We start from the raw sequence: 27,349 nt of genomic DNA, 5'->3' as shown, positions 1-27,349 counted from the left end.
CCATAACCCCTCATCTTTAGCCTAGACTTGGAAAGGGATAGGAGCAGACACTATGGGGCAGTGCTTAATTTGGGGAGGTCAAATTATGATACTAATAGACAGAAACGTCAGAGCATGACTGAGAATGGTTGTACGACAAAAATGCAGGAAGTTCGAAGTTAACTCATCAGGGGTGATTGATAAGTTTGTGGCCTAAAATAGAAGGAGATGAGTTATTAACTTCAAACTTTCTGCATAATCACTGACTGCACGTGCATGTAACGAGAGCTGTATAACTCATCTCCTTCTACCTTAGGCCACGAACTTATCAATCACCCCTCATAAATTGATTTGAGCTTAGGTTAAGGTCGGTGTAATATCATGAGCTGAAGGGCTTGTACTGTTCTAAAAACATGGTCTCTGTGTAGTGATGCTTCCTTGTTCATACATTAGTGTACTATCGTCAGCCTGCCTCTCACTGGCATTCATCACTCTCTTCCTCCCCTCTCTAATCCCTCCCTCCTCCTCCCTCCATTTCTGCCTCTCCCTCTTTCTCTCTTTCCCTCTCTGTTTTCCTTTCATTCTCCCTGCCTGCCATTTTCTCTGTCTTCTGCTCTCTTGTCCTCTCCTTGACTGTCTGCCCTCTCTGTTTTCCTCTCTCTTACATTCTTCCCCTTCTCTCATTCCTTTTGCTCCACTGTCCTCTCCCTGTCATCCCATGCTCTCTGTTTCTCCTTCCTTTTTCCTTTCTCTCTTCTCTCTCTCTCTCTCCTCTCTCTCACAAAACCTCTCCTCCACCTCTGCCTTTTTTCATTTCTCTCCTTCATCATCTCAGGAGTCCACTTTTGGTTTTCTAACTTCTGCTGCTGGGACCATGCGTGCTTTAGGTTGATCTGTGATAATTTACCTGCCAATATTTGATTCCACCACCCCTGGCAGGTCCCTGCTCACCCCTCTGAAGTTAGCCCACATGAACATGGTTATGAACCTGAACTTCTTGGTTCAATGACTGGTGTTCTCCAGGGGCTCCCTGCTCATACACAGCCCTTGGCTCATTTCCGAGAAGCAGATTCCACACTATCTCCTTCCCAAGGACCTAGATATACAAAGGGTTCTCCTGCACACAATTCAGAACATCATTACTTTGCCCTTTACAGTAACATTGTCCCACTGATTTTCAGGTGACTATAATAGGACATGGAACAGTATGGTAATGTGCCTTTTGGCCTGCGATGTCTGTGCTGAAGAGGTTCCTTCTGTCTGCATGTCACGCATATCCCTCCACTCCTTGCCTCTGGATATGCCTGTCTCCATGCTCTTAAACATTGCTCTCATATCTATCTCCACCACCTCCCATGACAGCCTGTTAGTCCATTCCAGGTACCTGGTGCTCTCTGTGTAAAACACATCTGTTTGACAGTATTGAGGAGGTGTCTGCGTGAGTCACCCAGTCTGACATGGCTAAGTCCCCAGGCCTCAAAGAGGGGTGCCCACCAGTCAGCGTGGGCATATTTGGCCAAATGGCAGGTTTTTGTATGATCGTAGCAGGGACTTGGTCAGAAAGGCAGCACATTAGATGTCATTAACCGTTCCTGTTCTTTTTTGGCAGATTGAGAGCTGAGGAATCTTTTGGAGGAGACAAGCTATCTGGGTGTGTTTCCATGAGCGATGGACCAGGCTGCACAAAGACTCAGTCCCCTTCCTGTGGTTGTAATCGGTAAGACAGCATCTCCGACCAATCACACCAACATCTAGTAACCCCAATATGCTGGAGTGCATAGTCTCTGTAATACTTACTTCTGAGAGGGAGTCAGAGTGTCCAAAATCCTCTTACCATCATCCCTCTCTACTTAGGTAGAACTCAGTTAAACATTTTTGCTTTTTATATCGTCAAACATTCTGCCTTCTCCTTCTGATGTCATAAGGTGGTTGTTATATTTTCTGGCCCTCAGGCTCACTGCGATGTTTGTCAGTGTGAAGGTAGGTGGATTATGTCAGAGTGTGCACCAGATCCAATGACCTGCCTGATCAAACCCTCAAACTACCAGAGACCCAGGTTCGATTCCCACCTCAAACACTCAAACTACCAGAGACCCAGGTTCGATTCCCACCTCAAACCCTCAAACTACCAGAGACCCAGGTTCGTTTCCCACTTCAAACCCTCAAAGTACCTGAGACCTAGGTTCAATTCCCACCTCAAACACTCCAAGTACCAGAGACTCGGGTTCGATTCCCACCTCAAACCCTCAAACTACCAGAGACCCAGGTTCGATTCCCACCTCCAACCCTCAAACTACCAGAGACTCGGGTTCGATTCCCACCTCAAACCCTCAAACTACCAGAGACCCAGGTTCGATTCCCACCTCCAACCCTCAAACTACCAGAGACCCAGGTTCAATTCCCACCTCAAACCCTCAAATTACCAGAGACCCCGGTTCGATTCCCACCTCAAACCCTCAAAGTACCAGAGACCCAGTTTCGATTCCCACCTCAAACCCTCAAACTACCAGAGACCCAGGTTCGATTCCCACCTCAAACCCTTTAACTACCAGAGACCCAGGTTCGATTCCCACCTCAAACCCTCAAACTACCAGAGACCCAGGTTCGATTGCAACCTCAAAAGTTGTCTATGCGCCCCCCCAGAATCTGCAGGGTTTCGCCTAGATACTCTAATTCCCTCCCACATCCCAAAGACGTGTAGGTCAGATGGTTAATTATGCACTGTAAATCATCCCCACTGTGTTGGTGAATAAAGGAATCTGGGGCTGAGGTTGCAACTGAGAAAATCAGATTAATGTAGGATTCATGTAAATGTGTAGTTGATTGTCAGTATGGACCTGGTGTGTTAAACTGCCTGTTTCAGTCTGATCCACTCTGTGAGTAAGCATGGACTTGGTGGGCCGAAAGGCCTGTTCCCAGCTAATTCATGTGAGTAAGCATGGACTCAGTGGGCCGAGAGGCCTGTTTCTGTCTGATTCACTCTGTGAGTAAGCATGGGCCTGGTGGGCCGAAAGGCCTGTTTCCAGCTGATTCACTCTGTGAGTAAGTATGGACTCAGTGGGCCGAGAGGCCTGTTTCTGTCTGATTCACTCTGTGAGTAAGCATGGACTTGGTGGGCCGAGAGGCCTGTTTCTGTCTGATTCACTCTGTGAGTAAGCATGGACTTGGTGGGCCGAGAGGGCTGTTTCCAGCTGATTCACTGTAAGTATGGGCCTGGTGGGCCAAGAGGCCTGCTTCTGTCTGATTCACTATGAGTAAGCATGGACTTGGTGGGCCGAAAGGCCTGTTTCCCGCGATTCATTCTATGACTAAGCATTCACCTGAAGGAACTGGTCAAAGGCAGGAGCTGAGCTACAATACTCAGCATATGAAGTGAGCTGTGTCTGGCCAAGGTGCCACTGCCTGTTCCCAGCCAGTACCCTCAACTGGGAGAGTGCAATCTCATCAGCAATTACTGCCCTCCCCACCATGACCCCCCTCTATTACTGCCTAAAGCTGTTTCTGAGTACTGCACACCCTAGGCAGAAAGCCCTGCAGCTTAAATCTCTCAGCTTCAGTTTCAATACCTACTGCCCCATGACAGCCTTGACCCTGGGCTCTCTACCCTTCAACCTGTGATTCTCTCATGAACTTTAACCTTAATTAATGACCTGTTGAGGTGTTTGGCTGAGGCTAAAGGAATATTTGTCTCTTTGGACTGGTAGATGTATGGCCCGTGTGTGGGTAACAAGCAGGTCCCGTTCTTATGTTGTTTTTGTCAAGTCAGAAAATAGATAAAAATCACTTGATCAGGCACTGTGCCTCCATGGTATTGCAATGAATGACATCTAAAATATGTCAAAATGCTGGAGAAACTCAGCAAGTCAGGCAACATCTACAGAGGCACCCCATTGTCCTCCACTGATACCACCTGACCTGCTGAGTTCCTCCAGCATTTTGTTTATGCTGTACAATTAGTCAAAGTTGGGAAGGAGAACAAACTATTTTGGCCATTTGAAGGGATGAATATATGCACCCACAAGGGATTTTTGAATTTAATAATATTATGAGAGCTCACTCCTATGTAGGCATGAAAATAAATCAGGTATTCATAACCTAGGTGATAAGTCAGGGACCAAGAGCTTGACAAAATATCTGGATGATTAAAGATTCCACACAATATAAATAGAAGCTTGAATTGTGGAGAAATATGAATTGGGTTATCAATTAATCAGTGGTAACAAGCAGGAATAATGCAAACCAAAATTAAGTCTTTCATTGTATTTATAGGAAAGTCACATCCATTGATTCCTCAGGAGACTAAAGAAATGTATACGTCCCTTTAACTTTTATTGATCTCCATGGGGAGCATGACAACTGCTCTGGTCTAGACCGCAAGTAACTGCGGAGAACTGCAGTGTTAGCTCAGCACTTCATAGAAACCAGCCTTCCCTCTATGGAGCTAAAGCAAAGACCCCACCCGCTCCGGACACTCGCATCTCGCTCTCCCATTGGGCAGATGACACACGTCTGAAAGCACGTTCCAACAGGCTGAAGGACAGCTCTTTTATGATTATTGAGTGATCTTGACCTTACCATCGACTTCGACATGGCCTTGCACCTTATCTCCCGCCTGCACCGCACTTTCTCTGGAACATTCTATTCAGCACTCTGTAACTGCTTCCTCTTGCTCTACCTCAATGCATTCGCAAATGAATAAACCAGTTTACTGATGAATGTTCTCACTGGGGAGTGGTAGTAACTGCTGGGTGTTGACAAGAGCAGGAAGGCGCTGTTCAGGCTATGATGAGGAGGGGGAGATGGGAAGAAAGGAGAGCTGAGAGGGGGTGGTATGTGTGAGGAGGGCTGGGGAAAGGGTGACTAATGGAAAAGGCGTGGAATGGAGATGCGAACGGTGGGAGTCAGGGTGATTGAGGGGAGTGAAGCAGAGAGAGATGGAATTGTAGAGGGAGTAGAGAGAAGGGAATGGAGGGATGAGGACGTAGTTGTAGAGGGGCGGGATGGAAACATTGCTTTCTGCAGTCACCCCAGTGGATGTTAGGGTGGGGTTTACAGTGATTTCTGGAGAGGATGTTGACTGCTCCATCCTGACGATCTCATTCCTCATCCCATGCCACTATGAGCCCCTCTGTCTCTGAGCAGAGCCTCACTGACTGTTTTATTTCACTAGCAGCTGAGGATCTTCACAGCCTCTGACAGGGTTTTGTGTCTTTCAACAGGGAATGGGCCCTCTGCCATTTGCCTGTCCTATTTCCTGTCTGGATATCGGCCTTACTTTAAGGAATCTTCAGTCCATCCTAATCCAATTCTTCAACGGAAATTGGAGGCAAATCTGGGGAGATCCATCGTCGATCAGGTATTGTAAAGTGACTAGGTTTGAGGACAAGGAACTTTGCTGCATTTGATCTTTTTCCCCTTTCAGCTTTTGAACCATACAGTATGCTTAAAGAATCATGAATGTTTCCAGCACAGTTAAACAGACTTATAAAAGCCATGTGTCATAGAGAGAGGTATAGCATGGATAAAAGCCCTTCAGCCCACTGAATCCATGCTAACCATCTGCTACCCATTTACACTAAAATGACATTAATACTGCATTTTTAATCTCCACAGTCACCATCAACTCCCCCATGGATTCAACCCCGCACTCACACACCAGGGGTAATTTTCAGCGGCCTATCAATCAATCAGCTGTTTTTTAGGATATGGGTATAAACCCAAGCACCCAACGGGAACGCATTCAGTTTCAGAGAGAGCATGCGAACTCCACACAGAGAGCACTGAAGGTCGGGATTGAACCTGTGTCCGGCTCTGCCTGTTGTGTCACTGCCTAGTACGTTTCTGAGTTCATTCCTGCACCATCATGTTCTAGTTCTGTGAAAAAGCAATCACACTTATTTTTAATTTTTCAAACCATATTTCTTCAATGTCAAGAACCCGTTGGACTTGTTTCCATGATCACCTTCCCAGGCAGAGGATATCCGCCCTCTGCTTAAGCTATTTCAGAGGCCTTGCTCAGTACAGGCCCACCTGCTCTCCCTCCCAGGTTGTTCACAGTCTGAAGAGACAGTGGAGGCTGGCAGAGACGGGGCAATAGAGAAACCTGTTCTCTGACCATCTCCAGAACTGCCTGTCACCCGCCTCACTCCGGGTGTGTGGGTGAGACAGGCCGAGGCACTAAGTCTCATTCCACCTCATACTGTATTGATCTGTGAAAACAGTTTGCAAGATGAGTTTCTCACTCCATCTCAGTGCGAGTGACAACAAGCCAGCGGAAAGGCCGGAACTGATCCTTCCGTAAACAAGCAGCTTGTGAGGCCGTGTGGGTCCTGAATAGTCCAAAGCAGAGACCGATCACGGAAGGGCATCAGTGAATGAGATGGTAGATTTTGTGACCATCATAACTAAAGTGAGTTTTCCGAACTTCACGGATGCCCCATCGTGATTTGAATGCATGTCTCTGGACTGTTAGTCCTGGCCACTGTTGACTAGTTTGGTGACTGAACTGCCCTGCTTCTTCATTCCTCCCCTGCCTGTAAATTCACAAACTGTCCAAAATCCAAGAGTGATGAAACAGGACTTCATCACAAACTGTTCCTGGTTACAAAGTCCCACCTCCTCCCCGCTCACAACCCTTTTAACATTTCTGAGCAAGTTTTAGGCCTTGCTTCCACACCATCACAAAAGCCATCTATTTCCACCTTCACTGAGTCATCTCCATTCCTGAAAACCATCATCCATACCTTTGTTCTGTTAAGCCCTGCTCACTCCAAGTCACTGTGAGATGGGCCACGTCTTTCCCACTCGTTGCCCATTCACATGTCATCTCTGTTCTTGCTGATTCCCCTTCACTGCCTGATTACACATTCTTCCATGGTCACCTGCCCTGCATCTCCGTACGTGTCTGGCCACAAGGAAATCTCCAGATTCAATCACCCTGCCATTAGTCATGATTCTTTCAACTCCCTGGAATTATCTTCCAAAGCCTCATCTCTCTTCCCTACTTTCCTATTTAAGACATATTGTATTAGTGGCATTGAAAACAAGAAAGCGTAAGTTTAAGGTGAGAGGAAGGGATGATGCATTTTATTACATCTCACCACTTTGATATGTAGAATGGTGGAATCTGATACAATCACTATGTAAACGCATACTTAAATAGGCAAGGCAGAGAGGATGTAGTCCTAATGCACAGAAATCAGATTTGTACAGAGCTAGCATGGATATGATGGATCAAAGGGACTGTTTCGCTCCTGTATGACTCAATGACTCTCAAAGTTAATCCATGTCGAGCTTTCATAATCAACCCTTCTGTCATCCATAATCAGAATCAGATTTATTATCACTGGCAAGTGACATGAAATTTGTTAACTTAGCAACAGTTCAATGCAATACATAATCTAGCAGGAAAAAAATCAATAATAATAATAAAAAAAATTAAAAAAATAATAAATAAACAAGTAAATCAAATACAGTATATGTACATATATTGAATAATTTTTTAAAAACATACAAAGACAGAAATACTGTATATTTTTTAAAAATGTAAGGTATTGTCCAAAGCTTCAATGTCCATTCAGGAACCGAATGGCAGAGGGGAAGAAGCTGTTTCTGAATCGCTGAGTGTGTGCCTTCAGGCTTCTGTATCTCCTACCTGATGGTAACAGTGAGAAAAGGGTGTGCCCTGGTGCTAGGGGTCTTTAATAATGGACGCTGCCTTTCTGAGACACTGCTCCCTGAAGATGTCCTGGGTACTTTGTAGGCTAGTGCCCAAGATGGAGCTGACTAGATATACAACCTTCTGCAGCTTCTTTCAGTCCTGTGCAATAGCCCCTCCATACCAGACAGTGATGCAACCTGTCAGAATGCTTTCCGTGGTACAACTACAGAAGTTTTTGAGTGTATTTGTTGACATGTCAAATCTCTTCAAACTCCTGATAATGTATAGCCACTGTCTTGCCTTCTTTATGACTACATTGATATGTTGGGGCCAGGTTAGATCCTCAGAGATCTTGACACCCAGAAAGTCCTAATCTATTCATTCTCTCCACTTCTGAACTCTCCATAAGGACTGGTTATGAAGACCCTGTTAAAAGAAGATAGTTTTTGTTTGATAATGCCCCTGTGTTGTGTTTTTAATGACCTTGCCACAGTAAAGGTACTATTTTACCTAAGAGCAACATCAGCTTCCTCTTAAATATCAACACTTGACACTGGTGTCATGCATAGATTGGCACTGGGAAAAGAGAGCATTGCTCCGACACCAATCTGGCAGTTCAGTGGACACATTTGCATGGTGCTGTTTTTACTTTCAGATTTATTACATTAAAAATGTAACTGTTCTAACAGAGGATAGAATCCAAATTCAGATTTAAACTTTATTTAGAGATACAGCATGGTAACAGCCCTTCCGGCCGTAGCACCCAATTGTACACATTGTCCAATTAACCTGTTTGTGCAAGAAAACTGGAATACCTGGAGAAAATGCACAGTCACACAACGAGTGTAGAAACTGCTTACAGATAGTGGTGGGAATTAAATCCCAGTCACTGGGGCTGGAATACCTGGAGAAAATGCACAGTCACACAACGAGTGTAGAAACTGCTTACAGATAGTGGTGGGAATTAAATCCCAGTCACTCGGGCTGGAATACCTGGAGAAAATGCACAGTCACACAACGAGTGTAGAAACTGCTTACAGATAGTGGTGGGAATTAAATCCCAGTCGCTGGGGCTGGAATACCTGGAGAAAATGCACAGTCACACAACGAGTGTAGAAACTGCTTACAGATAGTGGTGGGAATTAAATCTGGAATACCGTTATGCTGACCATTACACTTCTGTATCACCCCACACATCGTCTGGTCACTGTCCCATGGGACTTCTGTATCCCAAACACATCTCACCAATATACCTGGATCCACTTGGGATTTCAGCTTTCCAGCCTCCCATTTCTCCCCTTCATATCCTAATGGTTCCAGTTGGCAGTGCCCCACACGTGGAACACTCAGCCTGGGACATAGAACAGTACAGCACACAAACAGATCCTTTGGCCCACAAACTTGTGACAAACTCATTAAGTTAATGACACCAAATCCCTTCATCCCACACATGGTCCATTCACTGAACATTCATGTGTCTATCAAGGAGCCTGTTAAATGGCCCTATAGTATCTGTCTCCAGCACCACCACTGGTAACAGATTTCAGGCATCCATCATTTTATGTGAAATAAAGTCCTGCCAGGTACATCTCCTTTGAACCTAGACCCTCTGACTTTAAATGCATGCCCTCTAGTATTGGACGTCTCAATCCTGGAAGATACATGAAAGTCTCTCATAAAGTTTTAAACTTCTATCAGTCTCCACCACTCCAGAATAACCAATCCAAGAATGTCCAGATTCTCCTTACAGCACATACCCTCTAATCCAGGCAGTATCCTAGTAAACCTTTTCTGCACCTTGAGGCGTCTAGGTAGGGGCAAGCACTGTTTTCTGGTGAGAGTTCATAGGTTAAAGGTGAAAGGTGAAATACCTAAGGGGAATCTGAGGGTAGTAAGTGTATGGAATGAGCTGCCAGTGGAAGTAAAGAATATAGGTTTGATTTCAACATTTAAGTACACGGATGGGAAGGGTGTTGAAGGTTGTAGTCTAGTATGGGTCAATGGAACAGTTCAGCATGGATTAGATGGGCCAAAGGGACTGTTTCTGTGCTGTAGTGCTGTATGATTTTATGACTTTCCAAAGCCTCCACACCCTAGAATGAGACAACCAGAACAGAATGCAGTATTCCAGATGCCCCCTAACCAGAATTTTATAAAGCTGAAGCATAACTTCATGACTCTTGAAATATTTGGACATAATAAGACATAATTATTGTATAATTGGCCGGTTCAAAAGTCCTATAACAGTGGGACCGAAGCCTTCTTTCAGACTAATAGTATGAGTTCTCAAGTTTTTGGATCTTTTACCTAGTGGGAGGAGGGAGAAGATATAATGACTGGGATGGGATGGGGGTTTTGATTATGTTGGCTGGTAGTCATGAATGTAGACAGAGGCAGTGGAGGAAGGCCAGTTTTCATGATAAGCTGGACTGTGATCACATCTCTCCGCTATTTCTTGGAATCGTGGGCAGAGAAGTTTCCATACAAAGCTATGATGCATCTAAATAGGATGCTTTCTGTTGTACAAATTGTGAGGGTGACTGGGGAAGCTGTTTATCCTCATGGGGAGGTCGAGGTGTTGGTGTGCTCCTTTGCTCATGATGAACACCTGCTTGGACCTGGACAAATTATCGGTGATGCTTACACCCAGAAAGCTGAAGATGAGAAGTTAGGATGAAAATACTTCTTTTGCTTGGAACTAGGGAAATAATCATCTTCAGCACTACATGTGGGACGTGTTGTTCAGCACCTCACCATTACACACCTCTTCATCAGTATTGTCATATTCTTTTTTATCTACCCTGCTGTTCCCAGAACCTGGAGTTCCTGTCTGAGGGATTGGAGGGCCGTTCCCACAGTCCAGTTGCCGTTCTGTTTGATTCCATCCTGCGACCTGATGCTGATTTGGGTGTATCCTTAGATTCTGTGCTGAGCTGGAGACTTGAGCCAAACCAATACATTCCTCACCTCGTCCTGGGAAAGGGACCTCCTGGTGGAGCTTGGCATGTAAGTATGGAAACATTTCCCAAAGCTCCAGATTATTTTGCTGCCTTTACTTGGTGCTCCTGGCTCCTGGTGTCAATTTTACCTCCCATCATCCATTGAGTTTATATAGCACTGGACTATATATATATCCATTGAGTATATATTGCACTGGACTATATATATGCATTGAGTATATAGAGCTCTGGACTATATATATCATATATAACCATATAACAATTACAGCACGGAAACAGGCCATCTTGGCCCTTCTAGTCCGTGCCGAACACTTACTCTCACATAGTCCCACTGGCCCACACTCAGCCCAAAACCCTCCGTTCCTTTCCTGTCCATATACCTATCCAATTTTACTTTAAATGACAATACCGAACCTGCCTCTACCACTTCTACTGGAAGCTCATTCCACACAGCTACCACTCTCTGAGTAAAGAAATTCCCCCTCGTGTTACCCTTAAACTTTTGCCCCCTAACTCTCAACTCATGTCCTCTTGTTTGAATCTCCCCTACTCTCAATGGAAAAAGCCTATCCACATCAACTCGATCTATCCCCCTCAAAATTTTAAATACCTCTATCAAGTCCCCCCTCAACCTTCTACGCTCCAAATCCATTGACTATATATATCCATTGAGTATATAGAGCACTGGACTGTATATATCCATTGGGTATATAGAGCACTGGACTGTAAATATCCATTGGGTATATAGAGCACTGGACTGTAAATATCCATTGGGTATATAGAGCACTGGACTGTAAATATCCATTGGGTATATAGAGCACTGGACTGTAAATATCCATTGGGTATATAGAGCACTGGACTGTAAATATCCATTGGGTATATAGAGCACTGGGCTGTAAATATCCATTGGGTATATAGAGCACTGGACTGTAAATATCCATTGGGTATATAGAGCACTGGACTGTAAATATCCATTGGGTATATAGAGCACTGGACTGTAAATATCCATTGGGTATATAGCGCACTGGACTGTAAATATCCACTGAGTATATAGAGCACTGGACTGTAAATATCCATTGGGTATATAGAGCACTGGACTGTAAATATCCATTGGGTATATAGAGCACTGGACTGTAAATATCCATTGGGTATATAGAGCACTGGACTGTAAATATCCATTGGGTATATAGAGCACTGGACTGTAAATATCCATTGGGTATATAGAGCACTGGACTATAAATATCCACTGAGTATATAGAGCACTGGACTGTAAATATCCATTGGGTATATAGAGCACTGGACTGTAAATATCCATTGGGTATATAGAGCACTGGACTGTAAATATCCATTGGGTATATAGAGCACTGGACTGTAAATATCCATTGGGTATATAGAGCACTGGACTGTAAATATCCATTGGGTATATAGAGCACTGGGCTGTAAATATCCATTGGGTATATAGAGCACTGGACTATAAATATCCACTGAGTATATAGCGCACTGGACTATAAATATCCACTGAGTATATAGAGCACTGGACTGTATATATCCATTGGGTATATAGAGCACTGGACTGTAAATATCCATTGGGTATATAGAGCACTGGACTGTAAATATCCATTGGGTATATAGAACACTGGGCTGTAAATATCCATTGGGTATATAGAGCACTGGACTGTAAATATCCATTGGGTATATAGAGCACTGGACTGTAAATATCCATTGGGTATATAGAGCACTGGACTGTAAATATCCATTGGGTATATAGAGCACTGGACTGTAAATATCCATTGGATATATAGAGCACTGGACTGTAAATATCCATTGGGTATATAGAGCACTGGACTGTATATATCCATTGGGTATATAGAGCACTGGACTCTATATATCCATTGGGTATATAGAGCACTGGACTGTAAATATCCATTGGGTATATAGAGCACTGGACTGTAAATATCCATTGGGTATATAGCGCACTGGACTGTAAATATCCATTGGGTATATAGAGCACTGGGCTGTAAATATCCACTGAGTATATAGAGCACTGGACTGTATATATCCATTGGGTATATAGAGCACTGGACTATAAATATCCACTGAGTATATAGAGCACTGGACTGTATATATCCATTGGGTATATAGAGCACTGGACTGTAAATATCCATTGGGTATATAGAGCACTGGACTGTAAATATCCATTGGGTATATAGAGCACTGGGCTGTAAATATCCATTGGGTATATAGAGCACTGGACTATAAATATCCACTGAGTATATAGAGCACTGGACTGTATATATCCATTGGGTATATAGAGCACTGGACTGTAAATATCCATTGGGTATATAGAGCACTGGACTGTAAATATCCATTGGGTATATAGAGCACTGGACTGTAAATATCCATTGGATATATAGAGCACTGGACTGTAAATATCCATTGGGTATATAGAGCACTGGACTGTATATATCCATTGGGTATATAGAGCACTGGACTGTAAATATCCATTGGGTATATAGAGCACTGGACTGTAAATATCCATTGGATATATAGAGCACTGGACTGTAAATATCCATTGGGTATATAGAGCACTGGACTGTAAATATCCATTGGGTATATAGAGCACTGGACTGTAAATATCCATTGGATATATAGAGCACTGGGCTGTAAATATCCATTGGGTATATAGAGCACTGGACTGTAAATATCCATTGGGTATATAGAGCACTGGACTGTAAATATCCATTGGGTATATAGAGCACTGGACTGTAAATATCCATTGGGTATATAGAGCACAGGACTGTAAATATCCATTGGGTATATAGAGCACTGGACTGTAAATATCCATTGAGTATACAGAGCACTGGACTGTAAATATCCATTGGATATATAGAGCACTGGGCTGTAAATATCCATTGGGTATATAGAGCACTGGACTGTAAATATCCATTGAGTATATAGAGCACTGGACTGTAAATATCCATTGGGTATATAGAGCACAGGACTGTAAATATCCATTGGGTATATAGAGCACTGGACTGTAAATATCCATTGAGTATACAGAGCACTGGACTGTAAATATCCATTGGATATATAGAGCACTGGGCTGTAAATATCCATTGGGTATATAGAGCACTGGACTGTAAATATCCATTGAGTATATAGAGCACTGGACTGTAAATATCCATTGGGTATATAGAGCACTGGGCTGTAAATATCCATTGAGTATACAGAGCACTGGACTGTAAATATCCATTGGGTATATAGAGCACTGGACTGTAAATATCCATTGAGTATATAGAGCACTGGACTGTAAATATCCATTGGGTATATAGAGCACTGGGCTGTAAATATCCATTGGGTATATAGAGCACTGGACTGTAAATATCCATTGGGTATATAGAGCACTGGACTGTAAATATCCATTGGGTATATAGAGCACTGGACTGTAAATATCCATTGGGTATATAGAGCACTGGACTGTAAATATCCACTGAGTATACAGAGCACTGGACTGTAAATATCCATTGGATATATAGAGCACTGGACTGTAAATATCCATTGGGTATGCAGAGCACTGGACTGTAAATATCCATTTGGGTATATAGAGCACTGGGCTGTAAATATCCATTGGGTATATAGAGCACTGGACTGTAAATATCCATTGGGTATATAGAGCACTGGACTGTAAATATCCATTGAGTATATAGAGCACTGGACTGTAAATCTCCATTGGATATATAGAGCACTGGGCTGTAAATATCCATTGGGTATATAGAGCACTGGGCTGTAAATATCCATTGAGTATATAGAGCACTGGACTGTAAATATCCATTGAGTATATAGAGCACTGGACTGTAAATATCCATTGGATATATAGAGCACTGGGCTGTAAATATCCATTGGGTATATAGAGCACTGGGCTGTAAATATCCATTGAGTATATAGAGCACTGGACTGTAAATATCCATTGAGTATATATTGCACTGCACTAGACGTGCCCAGCCATCATTCCTATTGAAGATGATGGAGTTTCTCATTGAAATATTGGTTACAATTGACACCTGGATGCAGCTGGGAAGTGAAGAGTTCATGTGCCATATATGCCAGGAAAACACTGGATCCTTTTTGTCGTTATATGTTTATTTTGTGTGCAGATCATGGACGTAGAGTCACAGAGCAGTGCAGCACAGGTACCGGCCCTTTCACCCAAACATCCATACTGACCACAGTCCCAGCCAGCTAGTCCCAGTTTCCTGCTTTCAGCCCATTGTTGTCTCAGCTCCACCCCTCCATGTACCCATTCAAGTGTTGCCTAAATGATTCTACTGTACATTGATTGAAGTTTACATAATTAAAGCAACACACACAAAATGCTGGAGGAACTCAGCAGGCCGGGCAGCATCTATGGAAAAAAGTACAGTCTATATTTCGGGCCGAGATGCTTTATCAGTACTGGAGGAAAAATAGATGAGGAGTCAGGATAAGAATATAGCAGAAGGGGAGGCAGAAACACAAGGTGACAGATGAAACCGGGAGGGGGAGGGGTGAAGAAAAGAGCTGGGAAATTGATTGGTGAAGGAGAAGGGGAATCTGACAGGGCAGAAGGCCATGGGGGAAATGAAAGAGGGAAGGAGCACCAAGATAGATAGATAGATAGATAGATAGATAGATACTTTATTCATCCCCATGGGGAAATTCAACATTTTTTTTCCAATGTCCCATACACTTTTTGTAGCAAAACTAATTACATACAATACTTAACTCAGTAAAAAATATGATATGCATCTAAATCACTATCTCAAAAAGCATTAATAATAGCTTTTAAAAAGTTCTTAAGTCCTGGCGGTTGAATTGTAAAGCCTAATGGCATTGGGGAGTATTGACCTCTTCATCCTGTCTGAGGAGCATTGCATCGATAGTAACCTGTCACTGAAACTGCTTCTCTGTCTCTGGATGGTGCTATGTAGAGGATGTTCAGAGGACTGATGGGCAGGGAAGGTGAGAGAAGGAAGTAGGAAAGACAAATGGTGCAAAGGGGGGCATTACAGGAAGTTCAAGGAATCGATGTTCATGCCATCAGTTTTGAGGCTATCCAAACAGAATATAAGGTATTGTTCCTTTAACCTGAGTGTGGCGTCATTGTGGCAGTAGAGAAGGCCATCGACTGAGATGTCAGAATTGAAATGTGTGGCCACTGGGAGATCCTGCTTTTTCTGGCGGACAGAGTGTAGGTGCTCAGCGAAACGGCCTCGCAATCTACACCGAGTCTCACCGATATAGAGGAGGCCACACCAAGAGCACCGGATACAGTAGACGACCCCAACAGACTCACAGGTGAAGTGTCGCCTCAGCTGGGAGGACTGTTTGGGACCCTGAATGGTAGTGAGGGAGAAGGTGAAGGGGCAGGTGTTCCACTTGCAAGGATAAGTTCCAGGAGCGAGATCAGTGGGGAGGGAATAAATTGACAAGTGAGTAACATATGGAGCGATTCTTGCGGAAAGCAGTAAGTGCGGAGGAGAGGGAAAGAAGTATTTGGTGGTGGGATCCCATTGAAGATGGAAGAAGTTATGGTGAATTATGTGCTGGACGTGGAGGTTGGGTGGGGTGGTAGTCGAAGACAAAAGAGTGCTGAAAGAACGGGATGAGGACAGATGTGTGTGAAATGGAAGAGATGTGCGGTTGAAGGCAACATTGATGGTGGAGGAAGGGTAGCCCCTTTCTTTGAAGAAGAAAGACTTCTCTTTAATTCTGAAATGAAAAGCCTCATCCTGAGAGCAGATGCGGTGGAGATGGAAGAATTGAGAGAAAGGGATGGCCTTTTTGAAAGTAATAGGGTGGGAAGAGGTATAGTCCAGGTAGCTGTGAGAATCCATGAGTTTATAATAGACATCAGTAGATAAGCTGTCTCCAGAGATAGAGTCAGAGAGATCAGGAAAGAGGGGAGAGGAGGTGTCAGAAATGGACCAGGTAAATTTGAGGACAGGATGGAAGTTGGAGGCAAAGTTGATGAAGCCAACGAATTCAGCATGGGTGCAGGAACAGTGCCAGTGAAGTCGTTGATGTAATGTAGGCAAAGTTGGGAAGTGATACCAGTGTGGGCTTGAAACATAGACTGTTCCACGTAGCTGACAAAAAGGCCAGTATTTCTGGGACCCATGCGAGTGCTACACCTTTTGTCTGAAGGAAGTGAAAGGAACCAAAGGAGAAGATCTGGAGAGTGAGGACAAGTTCTGTCAGATGGAGAAGAGTGATGGTGGAGGAGGACCATTTTGTTCTATGTCCAGAAAGAAACAAAGAACTTTGACGCCTTCCTGGTGGGGGATAGAGGCTCCTAGGGACTGGGGTTAGGGAACTTGAAATCATTGAAAAGTGTGTGAAGTGTATTGGGTGTAGGTAGGAAGGGACTGAACTGAGGGAGGGGGTGGAATAAAGCTGAGTCAAGGTGTGCAGATGGGCAGTGGGGCAGGAGCAAGCTGAGACAATAGGCCTACCTGGACAGGCAGGTTTGTGGACCTTGGGTAGGAGGTAGAAACGGGAAGTGCGGGCTGTGGGAACTATGAGCTTGGTGGCAGTGGATGGAAGATCCCCAGTGCTAATAAGGTCAGTGATGGTGTGGGAGACAATATCCTGGTCTTCCTTGGTGGGGTCTTTTTCAAGGGGTAAGTAAGAGGAGGTGTCTAACAGTTGTTGCCGGGCCCTAGCAAGGTAAAACTGATGTAATTAATGTCAGTTTATAACATACTGGGCTGCTGTTGCTGCAGAAATCTAATTTTCCTCACAGACACCGGGCCTCCAAAATCCCCAGTGCACCAGTGATTTACATAGTATATCCTTTTATCCCATGTAATCTCTACGGCTCGTCATTGTGGGATGCCTGTCATATAATGTGAAATTCCTGAACATTAATTCTCAATGTAGGTATAACATGTACTTTTACAACAGGTTAAACTGGTGTAATATGGATTTCCATTAAGTTGGGAAAAGCACGTTAAAGTTCAGGATGACGTTCCATTGATTCTGTTTCTTTAACAGTCCATTGAGGGTTCTGTGTTTACACTGAGTCTTGGAGAATGGATGGAGTTGCCTGACCTGCCTTTCAGAGACTGGATGAGGGACAAGAGAAGGTAAAGGATCATCTACATTTCAGCTGTCTCCTCATCTTCTCATTCTTTACCAGACAATAAGACATGGGTACCACAATCATGTGGCCATGGAAGCCACACTGAGTGAAGAACTAACCGTGGCACAGTAGTGCAGCCAGGCGAGCCACTAGATAGATAGATATTTACTTTATTCATCCCCATGGGGAAATTCAACTTTTTTTCCAATGTCCCATACACTTGTTGTAGCAAAACTAATTACATACAATACTTAACTCAGTAAAAAATATGATATGCATCTAAATCACTATCTCAAAAAGCATTAATAATAGCTTTTAAAAAGTTCTTAAGTCCTGGCGGTTGAATTGTAAAGCCCAATGGCATTGGGGAGTATTGACCTCTTCATCCTGTCTGAGGAGCATTGCATCGATAGTATCCTGTCGCTGAAACTGCTTCTCTGTCTCTGGATGGTGCTATGTAGAGGATGTTCAGAGTTTTCCATAATTGACCGTAGCCTACTCAGCGCCCTTCGCTCAGCTACCAATGTTAAACTCTCCAGTACTTTGCCCACGACAGAGCCCGCCTTCCTTACCAGCTTATTAAGACGTGAGGCGTCCCTCTTCTTAATGCTGCCTCCCCAACACGCCACCACAAAGAAGAGGGCGCTCTCCACAACTGACCTATAGAACATCTTCAGCATCTCACTACAGACATTGAATGACGCCAACCTTCTAAGGAAGTACAGTCAACTCTGTGCCTTCCTGCACAAGGCATCTGTGTTGGCAGTCCAGTCTAGCTTCTTGTCTAACTGTACTCCCAGATACTTGTAGGTCTTAACCTGCTCCACACATTCTCCATTAATGATCACTGGCTCCATATGAGGCCTAGATCTCTTGGTGCCAGATGCCTGGCTTCATTCCTGACTTTGGACACCGTCTGTGTGCAGTTTACACATTCTTCCCCAGTCGTGAAGTCACAGAGCATGGGAACTGACCTTCTATAAGGAGGATGTGACTGATTACCATGTGGATAAAAGGACCATTACCCTCCTTATCTGTATTCGTTCAAATGCACAATTTCACCTTGTTACCAGCACCGGTATATGTCTAAAGATCCTCGAAGGTGACAATGTTTATAATGCGGTTCAGAAGGCTGATGAGATTCTCGCCTTCATTAGAGTCATAGAGTCACAGAATCATAGAGCAGTACAGCACAGAAACAGACCCTTCAGCCCATCTAGTCCATGTTGAAACCACTTAAACTGTCTACTCCCATCGACCAGCACCGGAACCATAACCCTCCATGCCCCTACCATCCATGTGCCTATCCAAACTTCGCTTAAACATTGAAATCGAATTTGTATTTACCACTTGTGCTAACAACTTATTCCACACTCTCATGACCCTTGGAGTTTCCCCATCATGTTCCCCTTAAATCTTTTACCTTTAACTTTTGACCTTTGATTGTAGGCCCAACCAACCTCAGTGGAAAAAGGGTGCTTACATTTACCCTATCTATACCCCTCATAATTTGGTATACCTCTATCAAATCTCATCTCAATCATCTACATTTAAGGAATAAAGCCCTAATCTATTCAATCTTTCATTGTAACTCAGGTCTGTCAGACCCAGCAAGGTCCTTTTAAATTTGCTCTGTACTATTTCAAACTTAATTGCATCTTTTCTGTAGGAAGGTGAACAAAATTGCACACAATGCTCCAATTAGGCCCCACCAACGTTTTATAAAACTTCAACAGAACATCTCATTTCCTGTACTCAGTATATTGATTTATGAAGGCCAAAGTGCCAAATGCTTTCTTTATGACCCTATCTATCTGTGACGCCACTTTCAATGAACTATGGAGCTGTATTCCTTTGTTCTATCACACACCTCAGTGCCCTACCGTTCACAGTGTAAGTCCTACCCTGTTTGGTCCTACCAAAGTGCAAGACCTTGCACTTGTCTGCATTAAATTCCATCTGCCATTTTTCAGCCAATTTTTCCAACTGATGCAGATCCCTCTGCAAGCCATGATAGCCTTCTTCACTGTCCACTTCACCCACAATCTTAGTGTCAGCCGCAAATTTGCTGATCTAGTTAACCACATTATCATCAAGATCATTGATACAGATGACAAACAACAAAGGACCCAGCACCGATCCCTGCAGCACTCCACTAGTCACAGGCCTCCAGTTAGAGAGGCAGCCATTCACTACTAATCTCTGGCTTCTCACACAATGCCAGCGTCTAATCCAATTTACTACCTCATCTTGAATTCAAGCGCCTGAATTTTCTTGACCACCCTCCTGTGCAGGACCCTGTCAAATGCCTTGCTAAAAATCCATGTAGACAACATCCACTGCTTTGCTTTCATCCACTTTCCTGGTAACATCCTTGAAGAACTTTATAAGATTGGTTAGACATGACCTACCACACACGAAGCTATGCTGACTATCCTTAATCAGTCCATGTCTATCCAAATACTTATGGTATAAATTTAGTCCATTAGAATACCTTTCAATAACTTTCCCGTAACTGTTGTCAGACTTACTGGCCTATAATTTCCTGTTTCGAGCCTAATTTATGTTTAGAGCCTTTTTAAACAGCAGAGCAACCTTGGCTAGCCTCCAATACTCTGGTAACTCTCCCGTCACTAAGGATGATTTAAATGCCCTGGCAATTTCAGCACTTGCCTCCTGTAGGGTCTGAGGGAACACCTTGTCAGTCCCTGGGGATTTATCCATGATGATTTGCCTCGGGGTAGCAAACACTTCCTCCTCGGTAATCTGTGCAGAGTTCATGAAGTTGATACCACCCTGCCTCACTTCTGTAGACTGTATCCATCTCCCAGGTAAATACAAATGCAAACAAAATGATTTAAAACCTCCTCATTTGTTTTGGCTGCACACATGGATTGCCGCTCTGATCTTGCAGAGGACCAGTTTTGTCCCTTACTATCCCTTTGCTGTTATCGTGCCCCTTAGGATTGTCCTTCACCTTGCCTGCCAGAGCAACTTCATGCCTCCTTTTAGCCCTCCTGATTTCTTTCTTAAATCTCCTCTTGCATTTCTTGTTCTCCATAAGCATCTCAGTTTTTCCTGCCTGCCATGCACTTCCTTTTTTCTCTTAACCAGAGCCTCAATATCTTTTGAAAACCAAGGTTCCCGACAATTGTTATCTTTAACTTTTATTCTAGGCATTCAGTTTATGCTTGAGCTTTACAAAATGTTCGTCAGACCTCAGCTGAAATGCTGTGTGCAGTTCAGATCACCGTACCAGAGGAAAGATGTGATAGCAATGGTGAGAGTGGGTCTGAGGGGAATCTTTCTCACCCTGAGCGTGGTGAGTAGCTGGAGAGGGAGAGTCACGGACAGCACTGGAGAGGTGTCTGGATGGAGCGGTTGAATGACTCAGGTGTAGAGGGCTACAGACTGGGATTAGCACAGATGGAAGTCCCCAGTCAGTACGGGCCGACTGGCCTGTTTACATTCTTTGCCACTGTATTATCTTGATCTGAATAATGCAGAGGTCCACTGATGGAGAATTATGGTGCATTGGATGACTGACGATTCCCACCACAGCAGTTGGAAGGCTGAAGTTTTTAATTAAAGAGCTGGTGACTGTGAGTCTGATAGGTTTCCATGGAGTTCACTGCCAGCCGTGGCGAGTGGCTAGTCTGGGCAGGTGGTTGTCTGCAGTCACTCAGATGCCTGACTTCAAGAATAAGTCTCACTGGTAGGCAATAAAGACTTGTTTTGTCAACAATGTACATTCGTACAGAAAACAGGACAAAACAAAATGCAGCACGTAGTGACAGTGACATTGAATCACAGAATCGTACAGCACAGAAACAGGCCATTCAGCCCACCATATCAATGCTGACTCTTTTTGCCCACTTACACTCATCGCATTTGTATTCTTGCCTACATAAGTGACTGTCTAAATAACTCTTAACTATCATGACTGTATCTGATTCCAGCACCTTCCCTGGCAGCACATTCCAAATATCAATCATGCTGTAACAAAGACTCAGCTCTCAGATCAACGCACACAAAATGCTGGAGGAACTCACCTCTCAGATCCCCCTTAAAATGCCTTCCATGCACTCTAAACCTATGCCTCTTAATTTTTGATACCCCTAGAATGGGAAAAATTATTTGGATAAACTGCCCTACCTTAGGAGGACCTTAGATAAGTGAGATCACCACAATCTCTTTGTTTGCTTCCTAGAGCAGTCTAGAATTAGAGGGTACAGGATTAAGGTGAGAGGAAGCAATTTAAAAGGGACCTGTCACAAAGACAGGTAGGTGTATGGAGGAAGTGGTGTAATTACGTCCAGTTACAGCATCTAAAGAGCATTTGGTCAAGCAGATGGATCAGAAAGGAGCAGATGGACATGGGCTAATATTGGGAAATGGGACTAGTGTCAGTGTGACAAATTGCCTGTAGATCTCGTTTCTGTGCTGTATCATTCCATGGACAGAGTAGTGAGAGCAGAGCATAGGTTTGCAATCCCAGCGAGGGCACGGGCAGCCTGTTAAAGATTCTGGTGACCAGGCTTCTCACTTGATTATATGAGCCACAAACACCGGTCATGCCAGCGGTGGGCACCGTTATGGGTGAGGTGAGCAGGGGCAGTGGGATGTTTCCGCTGTGAGCCTCACTGCATGTCTGCGATTGTCTTGCAGGTACCTGCGGAATGACAGGGCCATGACCGCCGATGTCGCCCAATATTATCAGCACTACATCCAGGCTAAGCAGCTGCAGGAGAGCTTTGTGTGTGGAGCTGTCGTGACCTCAGTGAGGAGGCTCAGTCAGCCGCCCGGCCGGGAGGAGCGGACGTGTGCGGACAGGGCAGCCTCGGATGGCCCTTCGGCCAGCCTGTTTGAGGTGAGCGGCTACAGCATCACAAAGGCTGGCTCAGAGGAGGCCTTCTCCGTCTGCACAGAGAACGTCGTGCTGGCAACAGGGACCTATGACAGCCCCGCCTGGCTGGGCATTGAAGGCGAAGACCTCCCCTTTGTCCATCACGCCACCTCGGAAGTGGAAACGGTCATTAAGGAGTATCAGAGGGCAATGAGCTTTGACCCCATTTTGATTGTGGGAGCAGGTTTGACTGCTGCCGATGCTGTCATTGCTGCTCGTCATAGCAACGTCCCAGTAATCCACGTCTTCCGCAGGGAGGTGAATGACCCAGGTCTCATCTTCAACCAGCTTTCCAAACTGATGTACCCCGAGTATCACAAGGTGCACCAGATGATGGTCCAGCAGGCGTGTACCAGCATAGGGCCCTACAATGACTACCTCAGCCTTCCCGGACACCAAGTGCTACGCTTCACCCACGACAAGAAATGTGTCCTTCAGGACCTGGCATCGGGAGGGAGCAGGACAGCCAACATCTTCATGGCCCTCATTCTGATTGGTTCAGAGCCCAACCTGGCCTTTTTGCCCAATGGTGGAAGGTCACTGGCTGTCAACCCAGAGCTCCCGTTCAGCACCAGGCGCAACCCCATAGACGTGGACCGCTATACGTACGAGTGTACGCGAGAGAGGGGAATGTACGCCCTCGGCCCCCTGGTGGCCGACAACTTTGTCCGCTTCCTGCAGGGTGGTGCCCTCGCCATCACCAGTGCTCTGAGCAAGGCCAGGTCCCACGCTAGTGTCCAGTCTGGAAGCAGCCTGTGACCAGCCGGTGTGTCAACTCATAAACGGTACTCAAGAGTAGGTGTAGGGTCACTACTGTTACTTTCAGATCTAGGCTGATGCCAGGCTTTGGTTAGCACAGGCTGCAGTGTGGCTCGCCTGCAGAAGTCGAACGCTGCAGGAAGTGGACACTTCTGGTGATTTGGAAAGAAGTTAGTGGTATGAGCATGACCTGCATCAGCATGTCCGGTTTTAACGCCGGGATCCTCTTACCCATTCACACTCACCAGCACCTGCTAAATTAGAGTACATAGGCTCACATCTTCCCATGCAGGTTGGGATCTGGACCGAGGTGCTATAAACACCAAGCAGCCAGCCTGAAGAAGTGCAGGAAACCTTCTCAGACTGGCCCTCGGTTTTATTCCCAGGAAGGTATACGGGAATTCTGGAGCCCCTGCAGGTTCCCTGTTTACATCCAGGAACCTGGACGGGGTCCCTGACAGATAACGCAGTGCAGCGGTGCTACGAGGCTGTAGTGCTCAGTGACACTACAGGCCAAGGCCTGTAAACTGACTGTGCAAGCTGGCAGCCTGGTTACAAACTCAGGGTTATACAGTGTAGGACGGGCCAAGACCTGTAAGCAGGCAGCCCTGGTTACAGATTCACACTTTACAGTGTAGAGCAGGCCATTTGTCCCATCATATTCATGCTGACACACCTATGCAAATTCCATCCACCAGCACTGGATCCATTGCCTTCTGTGCACTAACAATGCAAGTGCTCGCTCGTCTCGATATTGCTTAAACGTTGTGGGAGTCTCTGCCTCGAACACTCCCTCAGGCAGTGCATTCTAGATTCTTACACCTGGCTGGAAAGTTTCCTCTTGTAGCCTCTTCCCTCTTACCCTAAGGAGGTTTTATGCACCTCTGCTATGAGCAATTGCTCCTACAATCTTCTGCTTCATAAAAGCCTTTTAGGATGAATAACTCAGCCTGAGAGTTAAGAATGACATCCAAGATGCTGGAGGAGCTATTCAGGTCGGGTAACATCTGTGCAGAGAAACGTACAGTCAATGTTTCAGTTTGAGGAGCCTCAGCTGGACCCGCTAAAGCGCAGCTGGTTCTGTAGGTCGACATCAATCGATTCACGTTGATCTTATCCATATTGACGCAGATATTAGACCATATGACCTCCCAAGTGTGGAGCAAGATTATCAGTACCAGAGGCTGGGAGCAAACCAAGGCCATCCAGCCCCCTTGGGAGAGATTGAGCTTCAAGCCCCCGTTGATCCTTTCCTACAGCAAGCTCACTGCTCACTTACAGAGCAAGTAGAGTCTGATAAAGATTGACTCTGGTATTACGTGACTCTGCAGTTTTGTCTTCCCCCTCAGAGACATCAGATTGTCAACCAGACCATTCTTTCAGGAGCTGTGAAGCACTATTATCAATATCTGGCTCTTGGTGGTGAAAGCACTCCCTAGGCTGTGGTTCAGACGCACCATCATTACCTTCTCTACGGTTACCTCTGTTTCCCCAAGATTTCTTGTTTGTTTTCTCAGTCACCTTCTCGTGGTCCCTGCACAGGAGTCACTGCTATATTCTTCCGTTCCTGACTCAAGCTATTCTTAAGACTGCCTCACTTTTGTTGCTTAAATCTCGCATCAATTTGTCCTGTAGGTGTCTGTTTACTTGGCTAGAGTAAGCAACATTTTGTCCTGAATGCATTGAGTTATAGAGCCATATGCCATGGGAGAAGGTGCTTCAGCCCAAATCCCCTATGCTGACAAGGATTTCTATGTATGCTGCTCCTGTTTAAAACCATAGAACAAAGAGCAGTACAGGTCATATGGCACACCGTGTTGTACTGGCCTAGATTAATCTAATCCTTTCCTCTTCATGACCCTCCATGTGCCTATCTAAGAGTTTCTTAAATGCCCCAAATCTATCTGTCTCAACCACCTCTGGCAGGGCACACTTACCACTCTCTGTTTAAAGAACTTACCTTTGATGTATCTCCTATACTTTTCTCTATCACCTTAAAGTTATGGCCCCTGGTATCAGCAATTTGGAAGGAAGTTTCTGTCTATGCCTCTTGTTATCTTGTACACCTCTATGAAGTTCAAAGTAAATTTATTATCAAAGTACATGCATGTCACCATTTACAACCCAGAGATAACATTTCTTGCAGGCATACTCAATAAGTCAATAATAGATCAGTAACCATGATAGGATCAATGAAAGACCACACCAACTTGATCATTCAACCAATGTGCAAAAGACAACAAACTGTGAAAATACAAAAAGAAAGAAATAATAAAAATAAATAAACAAGCAATAAATATCGAGAACATGTGATGAAGTGAGCCCATAGATTGTGGAAACATTTCAGTGATGGAGCAAGTGAAGTTATCCCTTTTGGTTTAAGAGCCTGATGGTGGAGGGGTAATAACTGTTCCTGAACCTGGTGGTGTGAGTCCTGAGGCTCCTGTATCTTCTTCCTGATTGTTGAAGGGTAATAACTGTTCCTGAACCTGGTGGTGTGAGTCCTGAGGCTCCTGTATCTTCTTCCTGATTGTTGAAGGGTAATAACTGTTCCTGAACCTGGTGGTGTGAGTCCTGAGGCTCCTGTATCTTCTTCCTGATTGTTGAAGGGTAATAACTGTTCCTGAACCTGGTGGTGTGAGCCCTGAGGCTCCTGTATCTTCTTCCTGATTGTTGAAGGGTAATAACTGTTCCTGAACCTGGTGGTGTGAGTCCTGAGGCTCCTGTACCTTCTTCCTGATGGCAGCAGCAGGAAGAGAGCAGGTCCTGGGTGGTGGGGGTCCCTGATTATGGATTTCTTTCCCGGTGACAGTGGTTTGTGTAGATGTGCTCAATGGTGGGGAGAGCGTTCCCCATAACGTACTCATTCCTTTTCATATGGTTTCCATTCAAGAGCATTGGCGTTCCTACAGTCAACCTGTACAGGCCGAAGGTGCTGTGGTCACATGATGCACAGTACATCAGGGCAGTGTTAAGTTGTTGCACAAGCATGAGCTCCCAATCATATTCCCCTCTAATGAGTCCCTGTCCCATTGGTTAGCAGAAATGGACTGCTCTCAACTCTTCTACGATCCTGTGATATCGTTACCTCCTCATGGCCCCTGGGGACCACAACACCTACCAGGCTCCATCTCCCCCACCAGGCCATCAATGTCAAGGAGTAGCGGACTCACCAAGTACAGCAGCAGCAAAATCCCTTTCACTCTCCCTTCAGCCGTAGATGCCTGTTTATTGGAGGGGCTCAAATGTATTTTCCTTAGTTCTATGCTAAAGCTGATCGAAGAGATACAAGTATTTGCCATCCAGCAAGGAAAGTCAGTGCGAACTCCTTTCTTATTACTCCTTATTGAGCTGTGGCAGGGCTGTAGAACAATTACCCTCAAGGTGTAAAGCAGCCTCGCTACTTGTGAACATAATTTCTTTTCTGAAGTTTGTAAGCACTATTATTCTTCTAATAAAGTGATCTTTTGCACTGAGATGCACGGTGTTTCTTTTGCTGACAGATGTTACTTGTGAGAAATACTACAATGAAGTTTCTGGCAAGTTTCTGAAAGGGCATGGAGGTGGTTTTAAAACTCTGTATTGGAAGAATCAGAATCTGATATATTATCACTGTCTTATATGACATGAAATTATTATTTTCCAGCAACACTACAGTGCAAAGATACAGAAAAATTATAAATAAATTATAAAACAAATAATCGCATTCAGGGGTTTGTGGACCATTCAGAAATTTGATAGCAGAGAGGAAGAAACTCTTTCTGAATCTCTGAGTTTAGGTGTTCAAGCTCACTGATAGTATTAACAAGAAGGGTACATGTCCCAGATGATGAAGGATGCAGCCTTCCGAATCTAATGCCAGTTGAACTTGTCCTCAATGGTGGTGTGGGTTGTGGCCACGATGGAGCTGCCTGTGTCTACAAGGTTCTGCAGCCAGTGAGTTGGAGCTTCCATACGAGGTGGTG

The 27,349-nt window shown here is 44.7% G+C and overlaps 1 protein-coding gene across 1 annotated transcript in view; it reads left to right on the top strand.

The window, feature by feature from the left end:
• The window catches only part of LOC140740440 (oxidative stress-induced growth inhibitor 1-like), a 36,880-nt gene extending 10,018 nt beyond the window's left edge, over positions 1-26,862 (top strand). The window contains exons 3-7 of the mRNA XM_073069573.1: positions 1,589-1,696; positions 5,199-5,335; positions 10,454-10,645; positions 17,632-17,723; positions 22,388-26,862. Coding sequence (XP_072925674.1) covers positions 1,648-1,696; positions 5,199-5,335; positions 10,454-10,645; positions 17,632-17,723; positions 22,388-23,384 — 1,467 coding nt within the window. The 5' untranslated portion in view covers positions 1,589-1,647 and the 3' untranslated portion in view covers positions 23,385-26,862. The remainder of the gene's footprint in view (positions 1-1,588; positions 1,697-5,198; positions 5,336-10,453; positions 10,646-17,631; positions 17,724-22,387) is intronic.
• Positions 26,863-27,349: the final 487 nt, after the last annotated feature.

Source organism: Hemitrygon akajei, chromosome 17 (assembly GCF_048418815.1).
Source record: "Hemitrygon akajei chromosome 17, sHemAka1.3, whole genome shotgun sequence".
NCBI classification, from domain to species: Eukaryota; Metazoa; Chordata; class Chondrichthyes; order Myliobatiformes; family Dasyatidae; genus Hemitrygon; species Hemitrygon akajei.
This window is presented reverse-complemented; position numbering and strand designations above follow the sequence as displayed.